Source organism: Falco cherrug, chromosome 3, assembly GCF_023634085.1.
Source record: "Falco cherrug isolate bFalChe1 chromosome 3, bFalChe1.pri, whole genome shotgun sequence".
Lineage (NCBI taxonomy): Eukaryota > Metazoa > Chordata > Aves > Falconiformes > Falconidae > Falco > Falco cherrug.
The window spans coordinates 90,011,567-90,029,525 of record NC_073699.1 but is presented as its reverse complement, the minus strand read 5'-3'; the positions used below and the strand labels follow the sequence as shown (position 1 = coordinate 90,029,525).

The 17,959-nt window shown below is 39.3% G+C and overlaps 1 protein-coding gene across 3 annotated transcripts; it reads right to left on the bottom strand.

Moving 5' to 3' along the window:
• Positions 1-543: 543 nt before the first annotated feature.
• C3H5orf22 (chromosome 3 C5orf22 homolog) lies at positions 544-17,923 on the bottom strand. Of its 3 annotated transcripts, none has more exons than XM_055705556.1 (9): positions 17,759-17,923; positions 15,099-15,244; positions 13,784-13,933; positions 9,698-10,160; positions 7,584-7,646; positions 5,261-5,382; positions 4,301-4,367; positions 3,552-3,691; positions 544-1,829 (listed from the first exon to the last, which is right to left on the bottom strand). In XM_055705556.1, the coding sequence occupies exons 1-9, from the start codon at positions 17,861-17,863 to the stop codon at positions 1,697-1,699; spliced, it is 1,389 nt and encodes a 462-aa protein (XP_055561531.1). In that variant the 5' UTR covers positions 17,864-17,923; the 3' UTR covers positions 544-1,696. The 3 variants fall into 3 exon arrangements, with proteins under 3 accessions (XP_055561531.1, XP_027655026.1, XP_055561532.1); XM_027799225.2 differs by lacking the exon at positions 17,759-17,923 and adding an exon at positions 17,466-17,617; XM_055705557.1 differs by lacking the exon at positions 17,759-17,923 and adding an exon at positions 16,765-16,881.
• Positions 17,924-17,959: the final 36 nt, after the last annotated feature.

Here is a 17,959-nt window from a genome sequence, read left to right as displayed (position 1 = left end):
CCACAAAACCACAGATGAAATGCAAACAGTACATTTACTTTCATTACCTCACCAGCCGGGGGATCCCTGAAGCAGCAACCAGGCAGATACACCCAAGCAGGGACGCAGGCACTGCTGAGCTCAGTCCATGCTAGAGGACCCCTCAGCCCTGGCTGCCGGGCACCGTTTTGCCCTTTCTCAGCCCGGCTTTCCCCGAGGCGCCCGCCCGTGGCTGCGGGGCTCAGCTGTGCCCTGCGCTGGGGCCAGTGGAGCCGGCTGTGCCTGGCACCAGGCAGCCCCAGCACCACCTTTGATACAACGGTTTTGGTTGTTGGGTTTTTTTTGTTTTGTTTTTTTTTTCTACCTTATTCAAAGTCCTGCAAAGAGCATCTCTTACTTTAAAAAACCCAAACGTGACACGAGCAGTACATGATTGGATTCCACTCAGTTTCTGTATGCAATGCATGGCTCTTCATGAAGGATTAAGGATCTCGGATCCAAGGCAAGCCACATCTTTGTGACAAAATACATAAACACGAAGAAAATGGGTCTGCGGTCACGGAATAGATTCTGATGGAAGAAGTATTTTAGAATAATTACATATTTACAATCTGTAACATAAGTCATATCAACAGCAGTAGTACTGTAAAAGTGTACAAAGTCTCTGGAGAGCAAATACTGATGTTAACAAACAATTTCAGAAAAAATTACAAGCAAAATTTATTCACAATAAAAAACAATATTCTAGGTGCTATTTCCTCTTTCCCATTTCAGTTTCATTCCCAAATAAAGCCTGTGGGGATTTTTCCCTCTGGAAGTGGCGGTTTTTGCTAGAACTAGATTGCTGTCTAAATTAAACAGTTCTAAACCTGTTATTTTTGAAACAGCAATACTGAAGTGAGCAAAAACCTGGTACAGAAGGTTTTGCTGCTGAGTTCAGTGAAGTTAAATCTTTGTTTCCGAAGAAAACAACAATTCCACTCCTTACAGGATTCAACAGATAAAAGCATGCACATGCATGCGTACTTTTTATCCTCAAAAATATGTAAAAATGAAAATACCAAGACAATGTCCATACATTAGGGATATTATCTGAGTCACCAATGAAATACACTAAGGCAAAATAGGAGAGTACTAATGCAAGAGAGTATAAATACAAATGATATTCTGTGGATGGGGCAGAAGCCATAAGCTGCTCTGAAGAAAAGAGAGGGGGGTGCCTGGTCATCTCAGTACAGCAGTTAAGAAACATCACTATGTAAACCTCATGTCTCAATGGCATTTTTGAGATAATTTTGTAAATAGTATAACGCAATTCAGGGACATGTCTATTACTCACAAAACTCTATCAAAAAAAGTTTAATTACATAAAAGAAATCCATTTATTTCAAGAAGTTATATATATTATTTATTTTTTTACAGACACTTATAGAAATAAGGTGAAAAAATACATTCTATGGTCGAGAAATAGTTTCTCTTGCACCAATTTGAAGAAACAAGACAGTAAAAACAATAATCACAAAACTACTCTGAACAAAGCCAAACAGGTAACAGTTCAGATGCAGCTGACTTGGAGAAAGCAATGCAACTCAAAACTAGCTTTGGGTCAGCTTGGGTTCTAGTGCCACCTGCTGAAATAACAGTATTTTTCCCCATGCAACCATAGCTAATACACAATTTTAATTAATTCAGTACATTACAGGGCAATACATAAAGGTCACAAAGAAGATGAGGTGCTTGAGTAATTCAAGTGCACATCCAGAGTGCCATACACCAAACCTAGTAAACTGAGAACCTTCTCTTGAATGATGTCAACCTGCTCTGAAGGGCAGTAGTCATCTAAACTTGATCTGTAACGAGGAGTTGAAAAAAGCATGAGAGAGTAAAGATATCACCACCATGACCACGTTTTGTATTCTTGTCACGCTCTGTGTCTAGGCTGAAGCTACTTTCAAACTGTAGTGAGATCTGCCTCCCGCCATCCCTTTAAAGTGTAGTGCTGTGTTTCCCCTCACTTATCTCAATGGTAACAGTTTGCCTGAAGTTGAATAGAAAGTCTCAGCTGATCAGGAATGTAACCTATCCATCCTTCCAATACTACTCTCTTCCTGACTCTGACACAGCACATGTTGGCAGGCAAAGTTCAAGCACATGATCTAATTAAAGCACTGGTAGAAAGTTAAGATTGAAAAATTCAAATGCTACTAGTAAAATAGGTAGGAAAACTTGAAAAACAAATCTTCACAACACCTGGGACAGGATATTATTAACAGTATCTATTAATGAACTGCAAACAGATACTAGTGAAAAAGCAGAGCTGACACTTCTTGGATTTTCTATCTGTCAAGATCTACATAAATGATTCTGTTTTCTCAGCAACAGATAATAACCCTGCAGTTGGCCCAGGAAAGACAGTTTCCTTTTATTGTAGGTATTAGCCATATTATTTCTTGTGGACAAAACCAATTTCCTGTCAGCTTCTCCTATTTTTGTCTGCCCTTTAAGGGCACACTTAGTATTTTTCAAGTGATTAAATTACAACAATTTCTCAACAGATACACTGTGGTCTTAAAATTGAGTTTTTCCAGGACAGATCCCTAGTTCTCCCAGGTCTCTGGCGTCAAACTCCATCCTGTTCTCCCTTACAGTCCTGGAAGCATAGCTTTTACCCCATACAAAGCTTTGCAAGAGCTTTCTAGAATATAAATCCCTTTCAGCCTATTACATGAAAACCACTTCCATCAGAAGTTTCAGTGAAAACATAAAACCTATCTGTAGTACAGTAAACCCTGGAGCAAGAGAGTAAGGAATGTGCAATTTGAGCCCATGCAGGCTTATCCAACCTAGCTTTGCTCTAACTAGCACAAGCAATAAAAGTAGTGCAGTATGAACCCCAGAGACGGCTATCAATCACAGCACACACAAAGCCTTACCACAGGCTTTATATAGCCTGTGCTGAAGCTGATAAAATCATCATGCTCTCTATAACTACCTGAAAGGAGGCTGTAGCAAGGTGGATGTTAGTCTCTTCTCCCAAGTAACAAGCAATAGGACAAGAGGAAACGGCCTGAAGTTGCGCCAGGGGAGGTTTAGATGGGATATTAGGAAAAGTTTCTTCTCCAAAAGGGTTGTCAAGCATTGGAACAGGCCGCCCAGGGAAGTGGTGGAGTCACCACCCCTGGAGGTATTTAAAAGATGTGTCATGTGGTGCTTAGGGATATGGTTTAGTGGTGGACTTGGCAGTGCTGGGTTAATGGTTGGACTTCATGATCTTAAAGGTCTTTTCCAACCTAAACAATTCAATGATTCTATGCTTTCACTTCTTTTGAGATCTGTGCTATCTACTCTAACGCCTGGTAAAACTGGCCATCAGCGCAGAACCTTCCCTCATCCGTGCAGATACTGACACTGCTTTATGACCAACATTTTCAAATGTCGATTTTCACTGCAATCAAGGCTTCCACTTTAGGACAGAATTTAAGATGTGCTGACCAGTGCTATATTGATAAGAGTAATTTAGCTTTGTAAGCACAGTCTGAGAACTTTTAAAATAAAAGTATCAGGTGTCTTACCGAGCAACTGTCACAAGTGTGGGCTTTGGCATATCTTTTAGTAGAATTTTAATGGATTGTATGAGGCCTTCGATCTCCTCTTCAGTGCTAACATGGTGGGGAAGCTCCACATAATCACAGGTCAGACCAGCCTGATGGACCTACATGTAAATTAAACAAAGATTTAATTTGTATTGATGAATTACTGATATAGCTTATCTGTGTAAAAAGTTTCTAAGATACCATACCTAGCCCAGTAGGTAACTTACACCTCTCCAGGCAGCAAGAGTTGTTGTTCCCCCTGCCCCCCAACTTGTTCTTTAAACAAAAAGAATAACATTCCAGAGGTTTTATGGATTGCTTCATTATCTCCAGTACACTGTACCTCTATGAACTCAAAAGTATGCTGCAGCCCTTGAAGACATAGGTTTGATCTTTTACAAATAGGTACCTTAAGTTCTATAAAGTCTATCAACAGACCCTGGTGAAATGAAACCTCCCTTCACAGGAAGCAGCCTGAGATGTCACAGTCCTGAAAGATCACATTAATGTTGCCTAAATATAGACTAGCAGAGTAGAATTTTAGAAGCTCTAAAAAGAAAAGCTGGCCTAAGTAATCAAGTCGTTCAAAAAAAAGCAAGAAAACCTACCAAAATCTCAAAGCACTGTATCAAGAAGCAAGTCTGAAATGAATCATGATCTTTTGCCTTCCTGTTGAGGCTGTGCTTTTGAAATCTGCCTACTTTCTGCTCTTTTACGTAGCCACCTACCATTTCGTAGTCTGGGCTTTCCATCCTGGTTTTCAAACTGTGAACTAGTTGAACAAGTGGCTTCATTCTGGAGTTAAACCAAAACCAAGATTTGTTACATGAACAGTTGGAAACACGTCTTTAATTAAGTTGTTAAAAAAAAAAAAAAAAGAGAGAAATAAAAGAAGAAAGTAGAAGTCATCATGGCCTAGGATTTGAAAATGAAACTTACACCTCTGTGTAATCTTGCACCCAAGAAAAATGGAAATTGTCAGTATTATTGTACTGTCTCACCAGTTCGTTCTTAGAAAGCCCCTATATTCACACCTGCCTCTGGCAAGACCTCTTGGCACTTCTTTTAGGGCAGGCCTGGAGAGACGTAGTTGGAGCTCAAAGTCATATGAACTCGATAGGAAATGCTTGTGGTCAGTGTTACACAGGTTTGACAGTAACTGCTGATTTGATGGGGAAAATGAGTGATACTCCCATCAATGTGAAGCTTGGACTGCTGTTTTTCAGCTGAACACATTTAGTTTAAAAGCACAGCAGATGCTGCTGAGATGTTTTGTGGAGGCTGTTGCTTAGGTACAGCCTTTCATTCACTTAACATTTTTCCACACAAAGCAGAACCTTCAGGAGCATCAAAGAATTTCTTCTCCATATCCTCCATAGTTTGTTGCTTTTTCGAGAGCTCTACTTCACACAGATCACTTAAATTTTTAGTCATCAAATATGCGTCCCTCCAGACAACAGAATTTGCATGAAGCTGTACAGGGCTCACCTTGAAAGGCCTACCACGGCACTGAGGACAGCAGACTATCTTTCCTTTGTTTCAACTGACTCTTTCTCCTCTAGAACTACAGAAAAAATAGTAGCCTTGCACAGATCCTAATTTGCCTCTCCCCTTTGCTGTTAGCAAAGTGCTGAGCTAATCAGTTCCCAAACTACTGTTTGCATTTCAAGCATTTAGAAATCTCCTACCCAGGATATGAAGCCCACTTCTGCAGGGTCTCTTCATCATCATCGTCACACAAATCTGCAAATGCTGCTTCCAGATCTTCCAGCTGATGAACACGGTTCTCAACACAATCCAGCAAGCCCTCCTTTAAATAAGCACATATAAAAGTAATTAGGAAAAAAAGAGGTAAGAATGTAATGCCTAACTATGATTTAAATTCTGAAATAACTGATCTACTGGAAGTAGGGAATCAGAAACAACTGATTCCTTATTACAGAACATCTTTTCAAAAGGATCAGAATGAATGCCTGCAGAAGCTGTTACACCTTCAGAATAAATCACTTCTCTGCTTTGTCTTCTCCCCAACAAATAAAACCAATCCAGATCCACATTTTGGCAGAATATACTAGGAAGTGCTAAGTAACTGTATATGACTAATTCTTGGATTTGTTTCTATATCACTGAAATGTTCAGATGAGTACAAGCTTTACATTTTTATAATGAAAGGATAATTCAATTTTTTAGGTTAAAAAAATATTATCAAATCAAACGCATTTTCAGAAAAAGAAAACAAAATGGGCTACTTGATGCTTTTTGAGGCTGTTTCAACTCTGTCTGCCTGAAAAAAACACAGAAATAATGTAAAATGTCCATTATTGCTCTGATCCTGCAAAGGTTTATGCCCTTTCTTAAAAAGTTCAGAACACATAAAGAGGCAGATTTCTTGGAGTAAGGCTACATGATGAATACAGTTGTACATGCAAATATTTGCAGAAAGACATCCTACATAACATATGAAATGAAAAGTAATCTTGGCATATTTGGTACTAAAAATGCAACAGTGTACAAAGGAAAATTATTAAAAAGCATATTGGAATAGATGGGTAACAATTAAGAACGTAACAATTCCCTCTTAGCATTCTGCTGGCTGTATCATGTAACAGATAATGCTTCTTTTAGTCAGTGACGTCAACTTTGGGATAATTTTTAAGAGAAGCTGAGGGTTATCAGTCATTCATGAAGTACAGCTTTATGATCTTATCCTGGGGTATGCATAAGATACTTTTCTAGGCAGCACCAGCAACTAACCTTAAAGACACATCTGATCCCCCTCCATACTACGTGAAAAACAAAACCAACTAACCAAAAAAATCCCAGACAACACCACACTAATAGTTTGCAGTATGATAGAAATGTACATCTAATTGTACATTTCTGCATAACTAGAACTAGGAAAATAGATTTTAAGAAACTAGACTTACAGGCTATTTCCTGGAACTTCAAAAAAACGCTAAGTTCACCAGCTTTCTGCCTTCAAACCCTTCAAATTGACTGTCTCACTATAAAACCATTCACGGATCTTATCTTGCCTTATTCATTTCTATAACTATCTGTTACTCAGTGTCAGCTAACCATTTCATTTGCCTCCTATGAATTTGTTGGCTTATATAAATAACTTATGTCCTGAAATCATACTGGGCACTTAAATCACAAGTATTTACCCCTTTTACACAGGTACCTGTTTTTATTGCTGGTTGACTAAGAAATACAAAAATTGATTTGACAATCTTCCCCATAACTGTATTTCTTTATACACACATACTAAATAGGTATCATTAATCTGTGATAATTGCATGTGTCAAACCTCTTTGTAATAGTGTTCAGATGAGATTACAAAAGCATAGACAAGATCTTGTTTAGAAATTACTTGGTGTAATGACCACTAGTATGGCTGTCTCCATGGTTTCAGCTCAGGGCTGAATGACTATTTTGGCAGCTACAGCAGGCTTCTATTTCCATGATTCAGAAGCGCACAATGCATAAAATGAAAAGTACATCACAGTGGTATAATACGTCCTTTCCACATTTAAATAAATAGGTAAAATACCAGTTAGGCATTCAGCACAGCTCTATCAAGAACAGCAATTATGGTAAGGAAGGGGAGAGCCTGGAGGGGAAAGAAAAAAAAAAAAGTACAAACCACCAAAAAAAAAAAAAGAACAAAACAAAAAACCCCAACCCAAACCAAAGCCCTGTTGAGCCATAAAAAGAACAAGATTGCAGATTACTTACTGTTTTCATTTCTTCCTTGTCAATTACCACTTGTTTACAGAAATTAATTTTCACACTCATGTTAAATATTTATGCAATTCACATGTTTAGCCAAAACATTTAATAGGAAAGAATTCCTAAGACACTGCTGATTAGCATTCAGCATGCTGCACAGCTTAATTGGAACCCACTTCATTAAGCACCTTTCATAGGTTGCTTCCTTGTCATAACTCATTTTTATTGGGTAAATCAAAAGAATCATTCCTTCATACAGCCCACAAGGACACATCATACCTCTGTTGCATTTCTATGAGGCTTCTTGAAACTGTACAACTCTTGCAGAAGTTCATATTCTGTCTTTGAAAAAGAAAAGAGACAAAAAATTAAGACTCTTCAAATGAGAAACAAAATCTTTAAAGCCTTCCTTCTTCAAAAGAAGAATCTGACCACCATGACCATTCCTATGCTCTAGTATTGAGACAACTCTCTACAAATGCAGGTGAGGAAGAGGCTGTAAGGCATCAGAAAGCAATACTTCATGGCCTCAGCCAAACTTTTTGCAATTGCTTAATTCTAAAGCTGACTTCAAGAATACAGCTTAAAAAGCTAACTATTTACAGCCTGTTAAGATTCTCTGCAATTAAACATGCATGTTACTGAACTAAGGTCCCAATGAGATGCTGTGTAAAACTGAGATGGCAGATTTAGGCAGACAAAACCAACAGGAGAGTATGATTGTAAAAGAAAATAGGACAAGTAAAGGCTTCAGGGTGGCTGGCCAACAAGTTCACAAATAAACTATTACAGGGGCTTGTCGGCCCTACTCCTTGATAATATTCAGGTTTAATTAATCAAGGATAAACAGATCTAATTTTTTACTTAACAGGACTAAAAAGGTGAACACTTATGCATTTTTCAGAGCAGAGGGAGAACGGTAGGGTAGATTATTCAATTTTTACAGAAATATAGAGCATTTTTGGGGCAATGTTTTGGCCTTTTGACTTCTTTGGTGGGAAGACAATACTCTTCTGGATTAGTGAACTTTTTTTTTTTTTACCTTTTCTTTGGATTCTTACATTTCAAATGTTAATTGGGAAACATTTTTTGATGAAATTATCATAGTTTACAATAAAGGGAATGTAGTTAAGAATATTAATTGAAAATGAAATCACTGTATAAAAAAAGGTACACCAGGTGCTCTGTGCAAGCCCACTTCCAAAAATGGTTCCTAGAACCGAGAACCTATCATAGCACAAAACAAACAAAAAAACGTAAGAAAAAAACCAATCCTCCCCCTTCCAAAAAAACCCCCACCAGCTGACCAATGCCCCCCCTGCCCCAAACCCTCCTCCATTATTTTATTCAGAACATTTCAAGTGTTAAGGGGGGTACTGAATTTTATTCTTATATGGCAAGACCCCCACAGTGCTTTCCCTTTGCTGCATACTTTGCTTTGTGATTCAGAACAACTGGCATTGCACATTGTCTGAAGATATGATCATCAATACTACATGTCAGAAGCTAAGAGAGGTCAGGGACACTATATTCACTTCCTTACAGTTAACAGGAACCAGTAGTCTAGCTGTAAGTCAAAGATGTCAGACGTTCACCACCACAGGCTGAAGTTAAAACAGTGTTAAAAAGAGAGATCTGAATGCTAAAAGCAGCCAGGGTATTGCAGAAGAATTTGTAAACCTAAATGCCACACCCAATTTTCAGGGCAGATTAGTTCCTAAAAATCCTGTTCACATCAAGAAAAGCTGCTAAATGCTTTGCACTTTTGAGGATCTACATATTTATGACTCTATACAGGTGAGGTACCTTTTCTGTGCACCAAATTATAAATGGAACACTGAGTCTTAAGCTCAAACCCATGGCATCAGAGACAACAGCTGCTTGCTCACTCTTGTACTCAGCGCTCCAGACAAAGGAAATGAGCCTGAGCCTCTCATCAGGGCAAGTTACCACTCTGAATAAACAACGCCACCATACCTTTTGAAAGGCAGGGTCTCCCGATACCACTGTGGCTTTCCAACAGTATGTTACAGCGGGTAAAAAAGGATACAATCCCTCATCGCTCCCTGAGGAACCTTTCTGTGGGTATCTGGAACGTTACCGTTGGAAATCCAAGCATAACTTTTCTGTCCCAAGCAATAAGCAGAAGTGAGCCATATACCTCTCAGCTTGAATGTGCGCTCAATACTGATTTCAAATCTAAGTATCTACCCCCTATTACGCTGTTGTAATTCTTTGGAGCGTACACTCCCTTAGAAGGTCTCTCCTTCAAATCTTACCATGAATGATTAATCACAATCAGCTTCTCTGCTAATTTAGTTTCTCCATAGACATAAATGCTAGGAGTGATACCTTCTGTGAATGGTAACAGGCCTCTCCATTGTTATGCTTACCTGTGTATACATTTCTTTGAATGGATTTTTAACTGAAAAAAAATCTAAGTCAATGTCTAAAACATATGTATCCCCTTTCTGCAGTACTTGGCAGACATCTTTAGCAACTGCCCTTATCGGGCATTCACTGTTTCTGAGAGAGCTTGCCGCTGAGCACTCTGACAAGGTTTCTGTCCTGTTCAGGGCACTTGTATTTTGTATTTCCTTTTTCTCCACACTTGGGGTGCTGTGATCAAGGTCACCAGGAGCCACTGACGAAGAGGCAGAAGCAGTGCTTGCTGGGTCATCTGTATTTAGCTTCAGTCTCTTAGCAGATACTACTTCGCCATTTTCTTCCTGGCTGTTTGATGCTTCAGTAGGATTGATGAGAATGACGTGTAAATTTAAAGGCTTCTGGTTTTCTAGCTGATCAGCAGGGACATACAGACCATCACTTAAAAAGTAATGGTCTGTACCTGTAACCCTGCAATTGACAATAACTCACAGTTAATATACATCTTTGCAAAGAGCTTAGGAAAGAGCATGTACACTTTAAGGATCCTAAGAAGAATGAATAGATGTTTGATGGGTAACAAAAACAATAAAACTGTATACACAAAATTATTTATTTTAATCTGCAGGTTTTTACATTGAAGTTTTTTCAAATTCTTTATGGCCAAACAAATATATTAATATTCACTCTCTATTTTTTATGATAGGCCTACAAAGTTTTAATAGATAAGAAAAGCATATTATGTGCTCCTAAGATTAATTTGCTATTGATTTGCATTTTAAAGACAACATCCAGAATTTAACAAGATTTAGTCAATATTACGGCATATAAGACTGCAAAGCTATGGGTATTTTTTCTTGGATTGCTTAACTTTTATGGAAAATTCTGGTAGTTGTGTTTCAGAAGTGCCCTGAAACCCATGGATATTGATTTAATAAAAGCAAAATATTCTGAATTAATAGGTAGCATTTAACTTTTTTTAACCACTGTTACAGATTTCCTATTCTAAGTGGGGGAGAACTAGTAACTCAAGGATGAACACTTACATACCAATGCAATCCACTTAATTAAAAAATCCCAAAGAAACAAAAGCATTAACGCTAAAAACTCCACTTACAGTAGAAATTCAAAGAAAATAATTTTAAAGTCATATTTCAGTACATTAAGCCTTAAGCATCATAAATTCAGATTAAAAAAAAAAAAAGTTTAAGAAATGTGAACTTCTGCTCACTTCTGTTAAGGCCTCATCTGATTACAGGGTATCACCATCAACCAACCACAAAGACAAATAATTTCATAAGCAGCAGAAATCTGAAGCTTAGCTCCTCAGTGACTTGTGGCTGGATTATCCTGAGCTTGCTAAGATGACAGCCTGGATCTCAACTTCATTTGACAGGGCATTCACAAGGCCTCTTCTCAGAAATTCTCCAGGGTTCAACAGGAGCTTATGCTACAGCCTTTCCCTTAGTGGGACACCAGCTAGGGTATTCATTACCTATCCAGCCACCTGTTGTCAATAAAACTTTTAGGAAGTTTGTATTTCTGAGGACTCTTTCTTCCCTCATGATTTTTGTAAGCCTACAACCTGAAAAAAAGGTACCCGACTGTCTTCAAAAAGTAGCCCAAAATGCTGTTTTCAAGGATGCTAAGGTGACCAGAGGATCTGTGGGGGAGCTATTCAGTCATCATGAAGTATTTCTGTATGTGTGCCAGTTCTCACGGTGAAATGTAACTGAAAGCACTGGTTTTGTCTTACTATTTAGGTTTACTTCAGGCTTCAGATTCAGAATTGTACAGCTTCAGTGTTTTATTTAATCGAGTAAAATAAAGTGGTTCTCTGCTGTCTTCTGTTAAACTTGCTTCAAAAGATTTATTCTGACATGCTGGCAAGAGACATGATTTTTAAGTGTCTATTCTAGCTGTAAGAAGTCACAATGCAGTGAACATGGTGAAAGCAAAACTGTCATGGACTGCATGATGAGGAAGGGTCTAATCAGAACCTGAATTGCAGAACGATTCAGATCGGAAGAGACATCTGGAAGTCTCTAGTCAATCATCTGATTGAAACAGAACTAACTTCAAAGCTTGATGAGACTGCCCAGGGCCTTGTCCAATGGAGTTTTGACTTTTATCAAAGGATGGAGAATTCACCACCTGCCTGTGCAGCTGTTTCAGTGCTTAACTAGTAGATTAACTTCAACACCAACACCACCACCCCCGCAAAACAAACAAAAAACCCCCATACCAGAAAAACTGAATCATGGCTGCTACCAAACAAAAATTTTACTAGCAAGACCAAAGACTAAACAGATAGAAGTTGAACTGCTTTCTCCCATCCACAGTTTAAGAAAAACAAATAAACCAACAAAAAAGGCAAAGCTTTATGTGCATTAAATGCCCAGTTTACTCACAGTAAAAGTGACAAACTTTGTCCTGATTTGTACGCCTAGGTACCATTTAGAAAATAAAATAAAAGCTGCCCATCTCTTTCTGTCCAGTTTTGTTTTAACTCTACTGAACACGCAGCCTCTGAACTTCATGGGTCAGTCAGTCATACTGCATTTAACCATGTAAGCTCACCCTGAAGGGAAACTTATCAAAGGAACTAGCTGAAAATAGCTGAATATGAGTACAGAATCAAAGCAGAACAAGTGATTTTTTGCCACGTAGCCCAAACATGACTCCTCTCTCTCTTTCAACAGGGAACAGTAAAAAATATCTGCCTTAAAACACATAGTTTTCTGAAGTATGTTACTACAAAATAGAATTCTTCAAAAAGTAATTATGAATTTTGTAACATTTGCTAAATAGTATCTCCTTTTATTTCAGGACAGTTTTATCAAAGTTACCTCATTTACTTAATTATATATATTTTTTAGACTGTACTATGAGTTAGGTTAGAATTTGGCATTCTACAATCGAATGGTAAAGCAAGAAGGATATTCCATCAATAATTCCATTTTAACTGGTAGAGAAAATAATGGATGCACTACTGATAAAGTTGAAAAATTAGGCTTCCCTGACGTTAAAAATATCTACTATCTATTATCATATGATCATATGTATATAATCTTTGATATGTACTCACTGGGTGCAGCACAAGGTGGGTGAAAAACTGGCTGGACCAACAGTACCGTGGTGGCGATCAATAGTTTGAAGTCTCACTGACAGCCAGTTATAGGCAGCATTCCTCAGGGACTCTTACTGTTTTGACATCTTCGTTAATACCTTCAGCAATGCACTCTTATAAAGTTTACAGGCAGCACTGAAGCTAGGGGAGTTGCTGATATACTAGAAGGCAGGGTTGGCCTCATGAATGACCCAGGCAGACTAGAGGAACAGCCTACAGGAATCGTTAAGTTAAATTAAGATGAATACAAGGTCCTGCACTTGGGACAGACTAACCCCATGCAGCGGTACAGGGTTAGCCCAGACAAGCAAGGACCTGTAGAGCAGGAACTGGTAGTTCCAGCAGAAAGCAGCTGAGCAGTGCACCCCTGCAGTGATGAAGACTAATCAAAAAATGTCACTGTGTTAGCAAAAGCATAGCCAAAATGTCAAGGAAAGATTTCTTCTCTTATTCAGCACCAGTGAGGTCACATTTGAAATAATTTGCCCAGGCCTGGGCCCCCAGTACAAGACAGATGTCAATAAACTGAAGATCTAACAGAGGGCCACTAAGGTGATTAGAGGGCTGGAGCACATGATGAACAAGGGGAAGCTGAGGTAACTTGGCTTGTTCCGTCCCGGTAAGGGAAGGCTGAGGAGGATCTAATTGCTGCCCTCCGTTACCCAAATCCTCTGTTAAAAAGACTGCTTTCTGAGATATTTTTTTTTTTACTTTAATGAGGAGAACTAGTTTAAAACCTGGGTAATTGAAGTGAAATGTGAATAGCTAGAATTGTCTGGGAAAAAAAAAAAAAAAAAAAGGCACAGTTTCCACTGTGCCCATTCATACAAATAGCCACATTAGGTCCTAAGGAAATCACAAATACAAATTAAATTTTCATCTTATCCAAGAATACAAAAAAAGGACTATGAAAAGCTACAGAGATAGCTTTTATATTACTAGTATTAGAGATCAGACAATTTACCTGATTGTAGTTGTTGACATGTCTTTCCCAATTAAAAAATTATGTTTTCCTTCCGAGATCTGTTGAGCCCAGGGTGGGTGAAGCCATACTACTTGAGAAATATGACCAGCATAAACAGCAGGCATAATCCAGTTCTCAATACTTAATTCACTGTAACGAATGGAGAATGGCAGGAGATAACGCAGGAGATAACACTGTTACTTTCTCCGTAAGAAAAACATGGTCAAGAACACCACAAATATCTTTGATATCTTGAAAGCTCCCACACAAATCATCTGAAATTATACTCTGTGTAAGGGTCACACCATCAAAGAAAGAAAAAGAGGGAGATCTTTATTCATAAGAGAGATCAAATATGTTTACAGTAGATTTTTAAAAGTTAAGATTATAGAGTCTTAGCACAGCACTTTGATTACAAACTCCATGGATTTGTTGTCCTTTTTCTCTTGATACATCAAAGGAAAATGCAAGGAGCATGAACACTACTCTAAATCACTTCAGACTGACCACATGAGGGTATTTTACTGTAAACTGTTCTAAGCAGATTTTAAATAGAATCTCAGTAATTAAACTGAGTCAATCAGCATCTGCTGACTAGCATCTTTCAACACGCTATTTTTTGTAGGTGTACAATATAGCCCACAAAACTTCTTATTCACCCAACAAAGAGAACAAAATATTGACTATGGGTATGACGACTCAAGTACTTACAAAACAATTGCATCAGCTTGTCACTGCTGTAAATCACCATAATACTGAAGCAATCAATATTTATTTTAAAACAGGAAGAGCAAAACAATAGCAAAGATCACGTTGTGGCTGGTTACCAAAGTAGTTGGGGGAAAATACTGGTCTTAATGATCTTAATAAGAAAATCTTGTTCAACTTCACATATTTACCATGTCAGCACAGGACATGTTATTTCAATTTCAAAGTCAATTTTGCAGTGTGAGGAGAGAAAGGCTGTTTCAAAACTACAACTCTTCAGACAAAGCATACACTCAGAGTGCTCTCCTGTTACCCTGAGAAACTACTTGGGCTAATACCATTATATACTACTGAACAACTAAAGGAAACTCATAGATCTTAAATTGCTTAATATGAATGGACAAATGTTTATGCCACATAAAACACACACATAACTTTTTCCATTCAAAAAAATAAAGTTTTCATCAAAATTGTTTTCACTTCAAGATACAACTTGAACCTGACACTTTTGTTCACGCTGCCTGTGCAGTCATACCAATACTCACTGTAAATCACAGGCAACAAGAAGTGGACGTGAAAGTATTCTGATGCAGTACCCAGGACTTACCTGAAAAGAGCCTCTTTGTCAAATACGGTGTCTGCAGGCATATTCACAGGAATAAGAAGGTCTGGGTGGGAATCAAGATGAACAAAGCTGATATTACTGGCAGGAAGGTGCTTTGAACCAATGGCACGATAGATGAAAGGCAGCACCTAAACCAACATGAATAGAAACATTTTGATTATAACTAGTGGGCTGAAAAATGCAATGGCTTTAACAGCCAAAAACACTAGTCCCACTCCTATTCCTTTAGAATTTGGGTTTGAGAGGACAAGACAGAAAACAAGAGAGGAGAAACAACTTGTGGCAAGACTGTACCGTAATCATTTGAGTCCAAGTGTTCCACCCAAGGAGCTGCTGAAGAATCACAGCTTTGCTCCCTTCTTTCTTTATAGGCAGTTTTGTTTGCAGTAGCTCTTCTCACTAACCATTCAACTCAATCCTTATTTTTTAATTTACAACTGAACCCCAGAAATGCCTTTCCTCTTCTGCAGAACATTGTCCCTGCATTGCCTTTTCCATGCTACAAAGCTTCCTCACGATGCATGGAGATAAAAACATTTCATTAATTGTGCTTTGTAAGTTAAATGATACAAAGTGAAAATTGACACGCCACCATGATTTAAACTTTAGCTGATCTTTAAACCTATCCCCCTTGAAAAAAGGGCTTAATTCCTAATCTCTACAGGACTTAGTGGCTGCAGTAGACTACCTTTCTCAGCTCTCCAACCTTATCCCCCACCGAAGGTCTTTACTCAAACGTGAGCAAAACAGGAGATAAGGCAACTCATCAATTTTTCACGTAGCAAACTCCCAAAATGCAGTAACATAGGGTACTAAAATGAGAAAATTGATGGCTGATTCATACCTTTTACACTGAACTGCAGTACCTGCAAGTCTCTCACAGTTATGGGACAGTAACTGCCTTAGCTGACAGAACAAATCCAACAAGGATCGTGAATTATACTAGCCCTATTATACGAGGAATTTAAAGACTGGGCAAGAAAAATTACATGTCATCTCTACAATACAACAGAAACTGAGCTACTTTTTTGGCATAAAACTGATTAAGAATGACAAATCCTGCATATTGCATGGGCATAACCATAAAATATGTCTGACAGCTGAAATTTGGACTGTATTCCATCTGCCTAGGAATACACTCCTCAGCTTACCAGCTACATATGCAGTAATATGTTATACTACTTAAACACTAGATAAAACAAGATTAAAAATAATGAGGGTTCCTTGATCCATGACTTCTACTTCTTTGGAAAAGGAAGTATCTGGCCTGCCTGAAAAACCTACAGCCTTTGCAATTAAAATTACAGTTTCATCTCAGGTAAATGTTACTACAAATTGTGAGACTAGGAGAGGATGGGAGAAAACACAAAAGACTATGATCTCTACCTTTGCAAGTTCTCCCGTTTTGGATTAAGAACAAGATTTCCTTTATACCAGCTGTTACTATTAATCAATGCATGACATATCTAGTGACAACTTGCCCCAGAGGAACACCAGTGTCAGCAAAGAACTATATAAAGTTTCTGTGAAGTCCTTACACTTTGGGATGAAAAGCCATTGAAGCTTTACGCAAGATAGACCAATGCATATACACACATATGCTGAAAACACAGTGTGTACACTTAATATGAATAGACTTCAAGCTAACCGAAAACAGAAATATAGGGAGTAAAACAAAGAGGAATCATCAGAAGTCGTTATCTCAGTATTCCTGGCACATAGGCACTCGAAGTCCTTGGTTACCATGAAATGCCAGCTACCACAGCATCATGTATTTCAGTGAATCTAAGAAAAAACGATCTGCATTAAACTAGTAATTTAAAAATCCTGAGCATTATTTTCTTTAATAAACTTTATTACACTAAAATGTTCTGTTTGCAAAGAATCTGTAAGTAAAGAATCTGCTTACTTGGCACTAAGGCCTCAGCTTATGCTACTATAAACAAACCACATGAGAAACCAGAAATAGCAGTTCGAAAGCAATTCCTGCCTCGCTCCCTTTTCCAATTACGTAAGTAAAAATGCAAGTTCCAAATTTAACACATTCCATCAAGTGACAGTCAATCTGCTTGTTAGGATGTGTTTACATTTACAAATTTACTGTCGACATGTCACACACCGTGTGGGGTTGAGTTCCCAAGTCCTGCAGCAATGCCCAGCTAATTCCAAAACCAGTGTAATGTAGGTGCGTAGGTGTTACTTCCTTTTAACTACTACAGCATCACGACCCAAAGAAGCCAAAACCAAACCAAACCAAACCAACAGAGTCAGCAATGATTTCTTGAACAGATGCCAAAATCCGATCATGGCATTAATCAATCAGTGAATCGGGAAGGAAATCCAGGTCACCTGGGCAGTGGCTTTCATTTAAGTTCCAGCAGTGCCAGACGAGGCGGTTTAAGGTCCGGGCATGGCTGCGGGGACAAGGGCTGCTCCCAGCGAGCGCCCGGAGCGGGGAGAACCCGGCTACGGGGCGGGCGGGCGCTGCCTCCTGCGGGGCCGCCGGCGACCCACCGGGCACCTCCCTCCGCTCCCCCCTACCGGCCTGAGCCCCGCACCACGAAGCTACTCCCCGTGCAGCCCCCGAGGGACCCCCCGTTCCACCGCGCGGCGCGGCCCCACCACCCAGCGCCGACACTCACGTCCTGGTGGTCCTCCACCACCCACACAGGCAGCGCGGGGTAGGCCCGCAGGCAGCCCCGGCGGGGCCGCTCCCCGCTGCCCGCCACCGGGCCCCCGCCGTTCATGCCGTGGCGGCTCCGGGCCCGGCGCGGCGAGGCCCAGCAGGCAGCGCGGCCCGGCCTCCCCGCCCCCGCCCCTCCCTCCCGGCGGGCGGCGCTTCC

Bases quoted from the DNA above. Each gene is read 5' to 3' on its own strand.
- C3H5orf22 (XM_055705556.1), bottom strand. From the start codon at position 17,863: ATGAACGGCGGGGGCCCGGTGGCGGGCAGCGGGGAGCGGCCCCGCCGG. The intron at 7,647-9,697 runs GTAAGCATAACA...TCTTTTTCAAAG, and splicing joins TCAAAGAAATGTATACACAG to ACAGAATATGAACTTCTGCA. The intron at 4,368-5,260 runs GTAGGAGATTTC...GTTTAACTCCAG, and splicing joins AAGTGGGCTTCATATCCTGG to AATGAAGCCACTTGTTCAAC.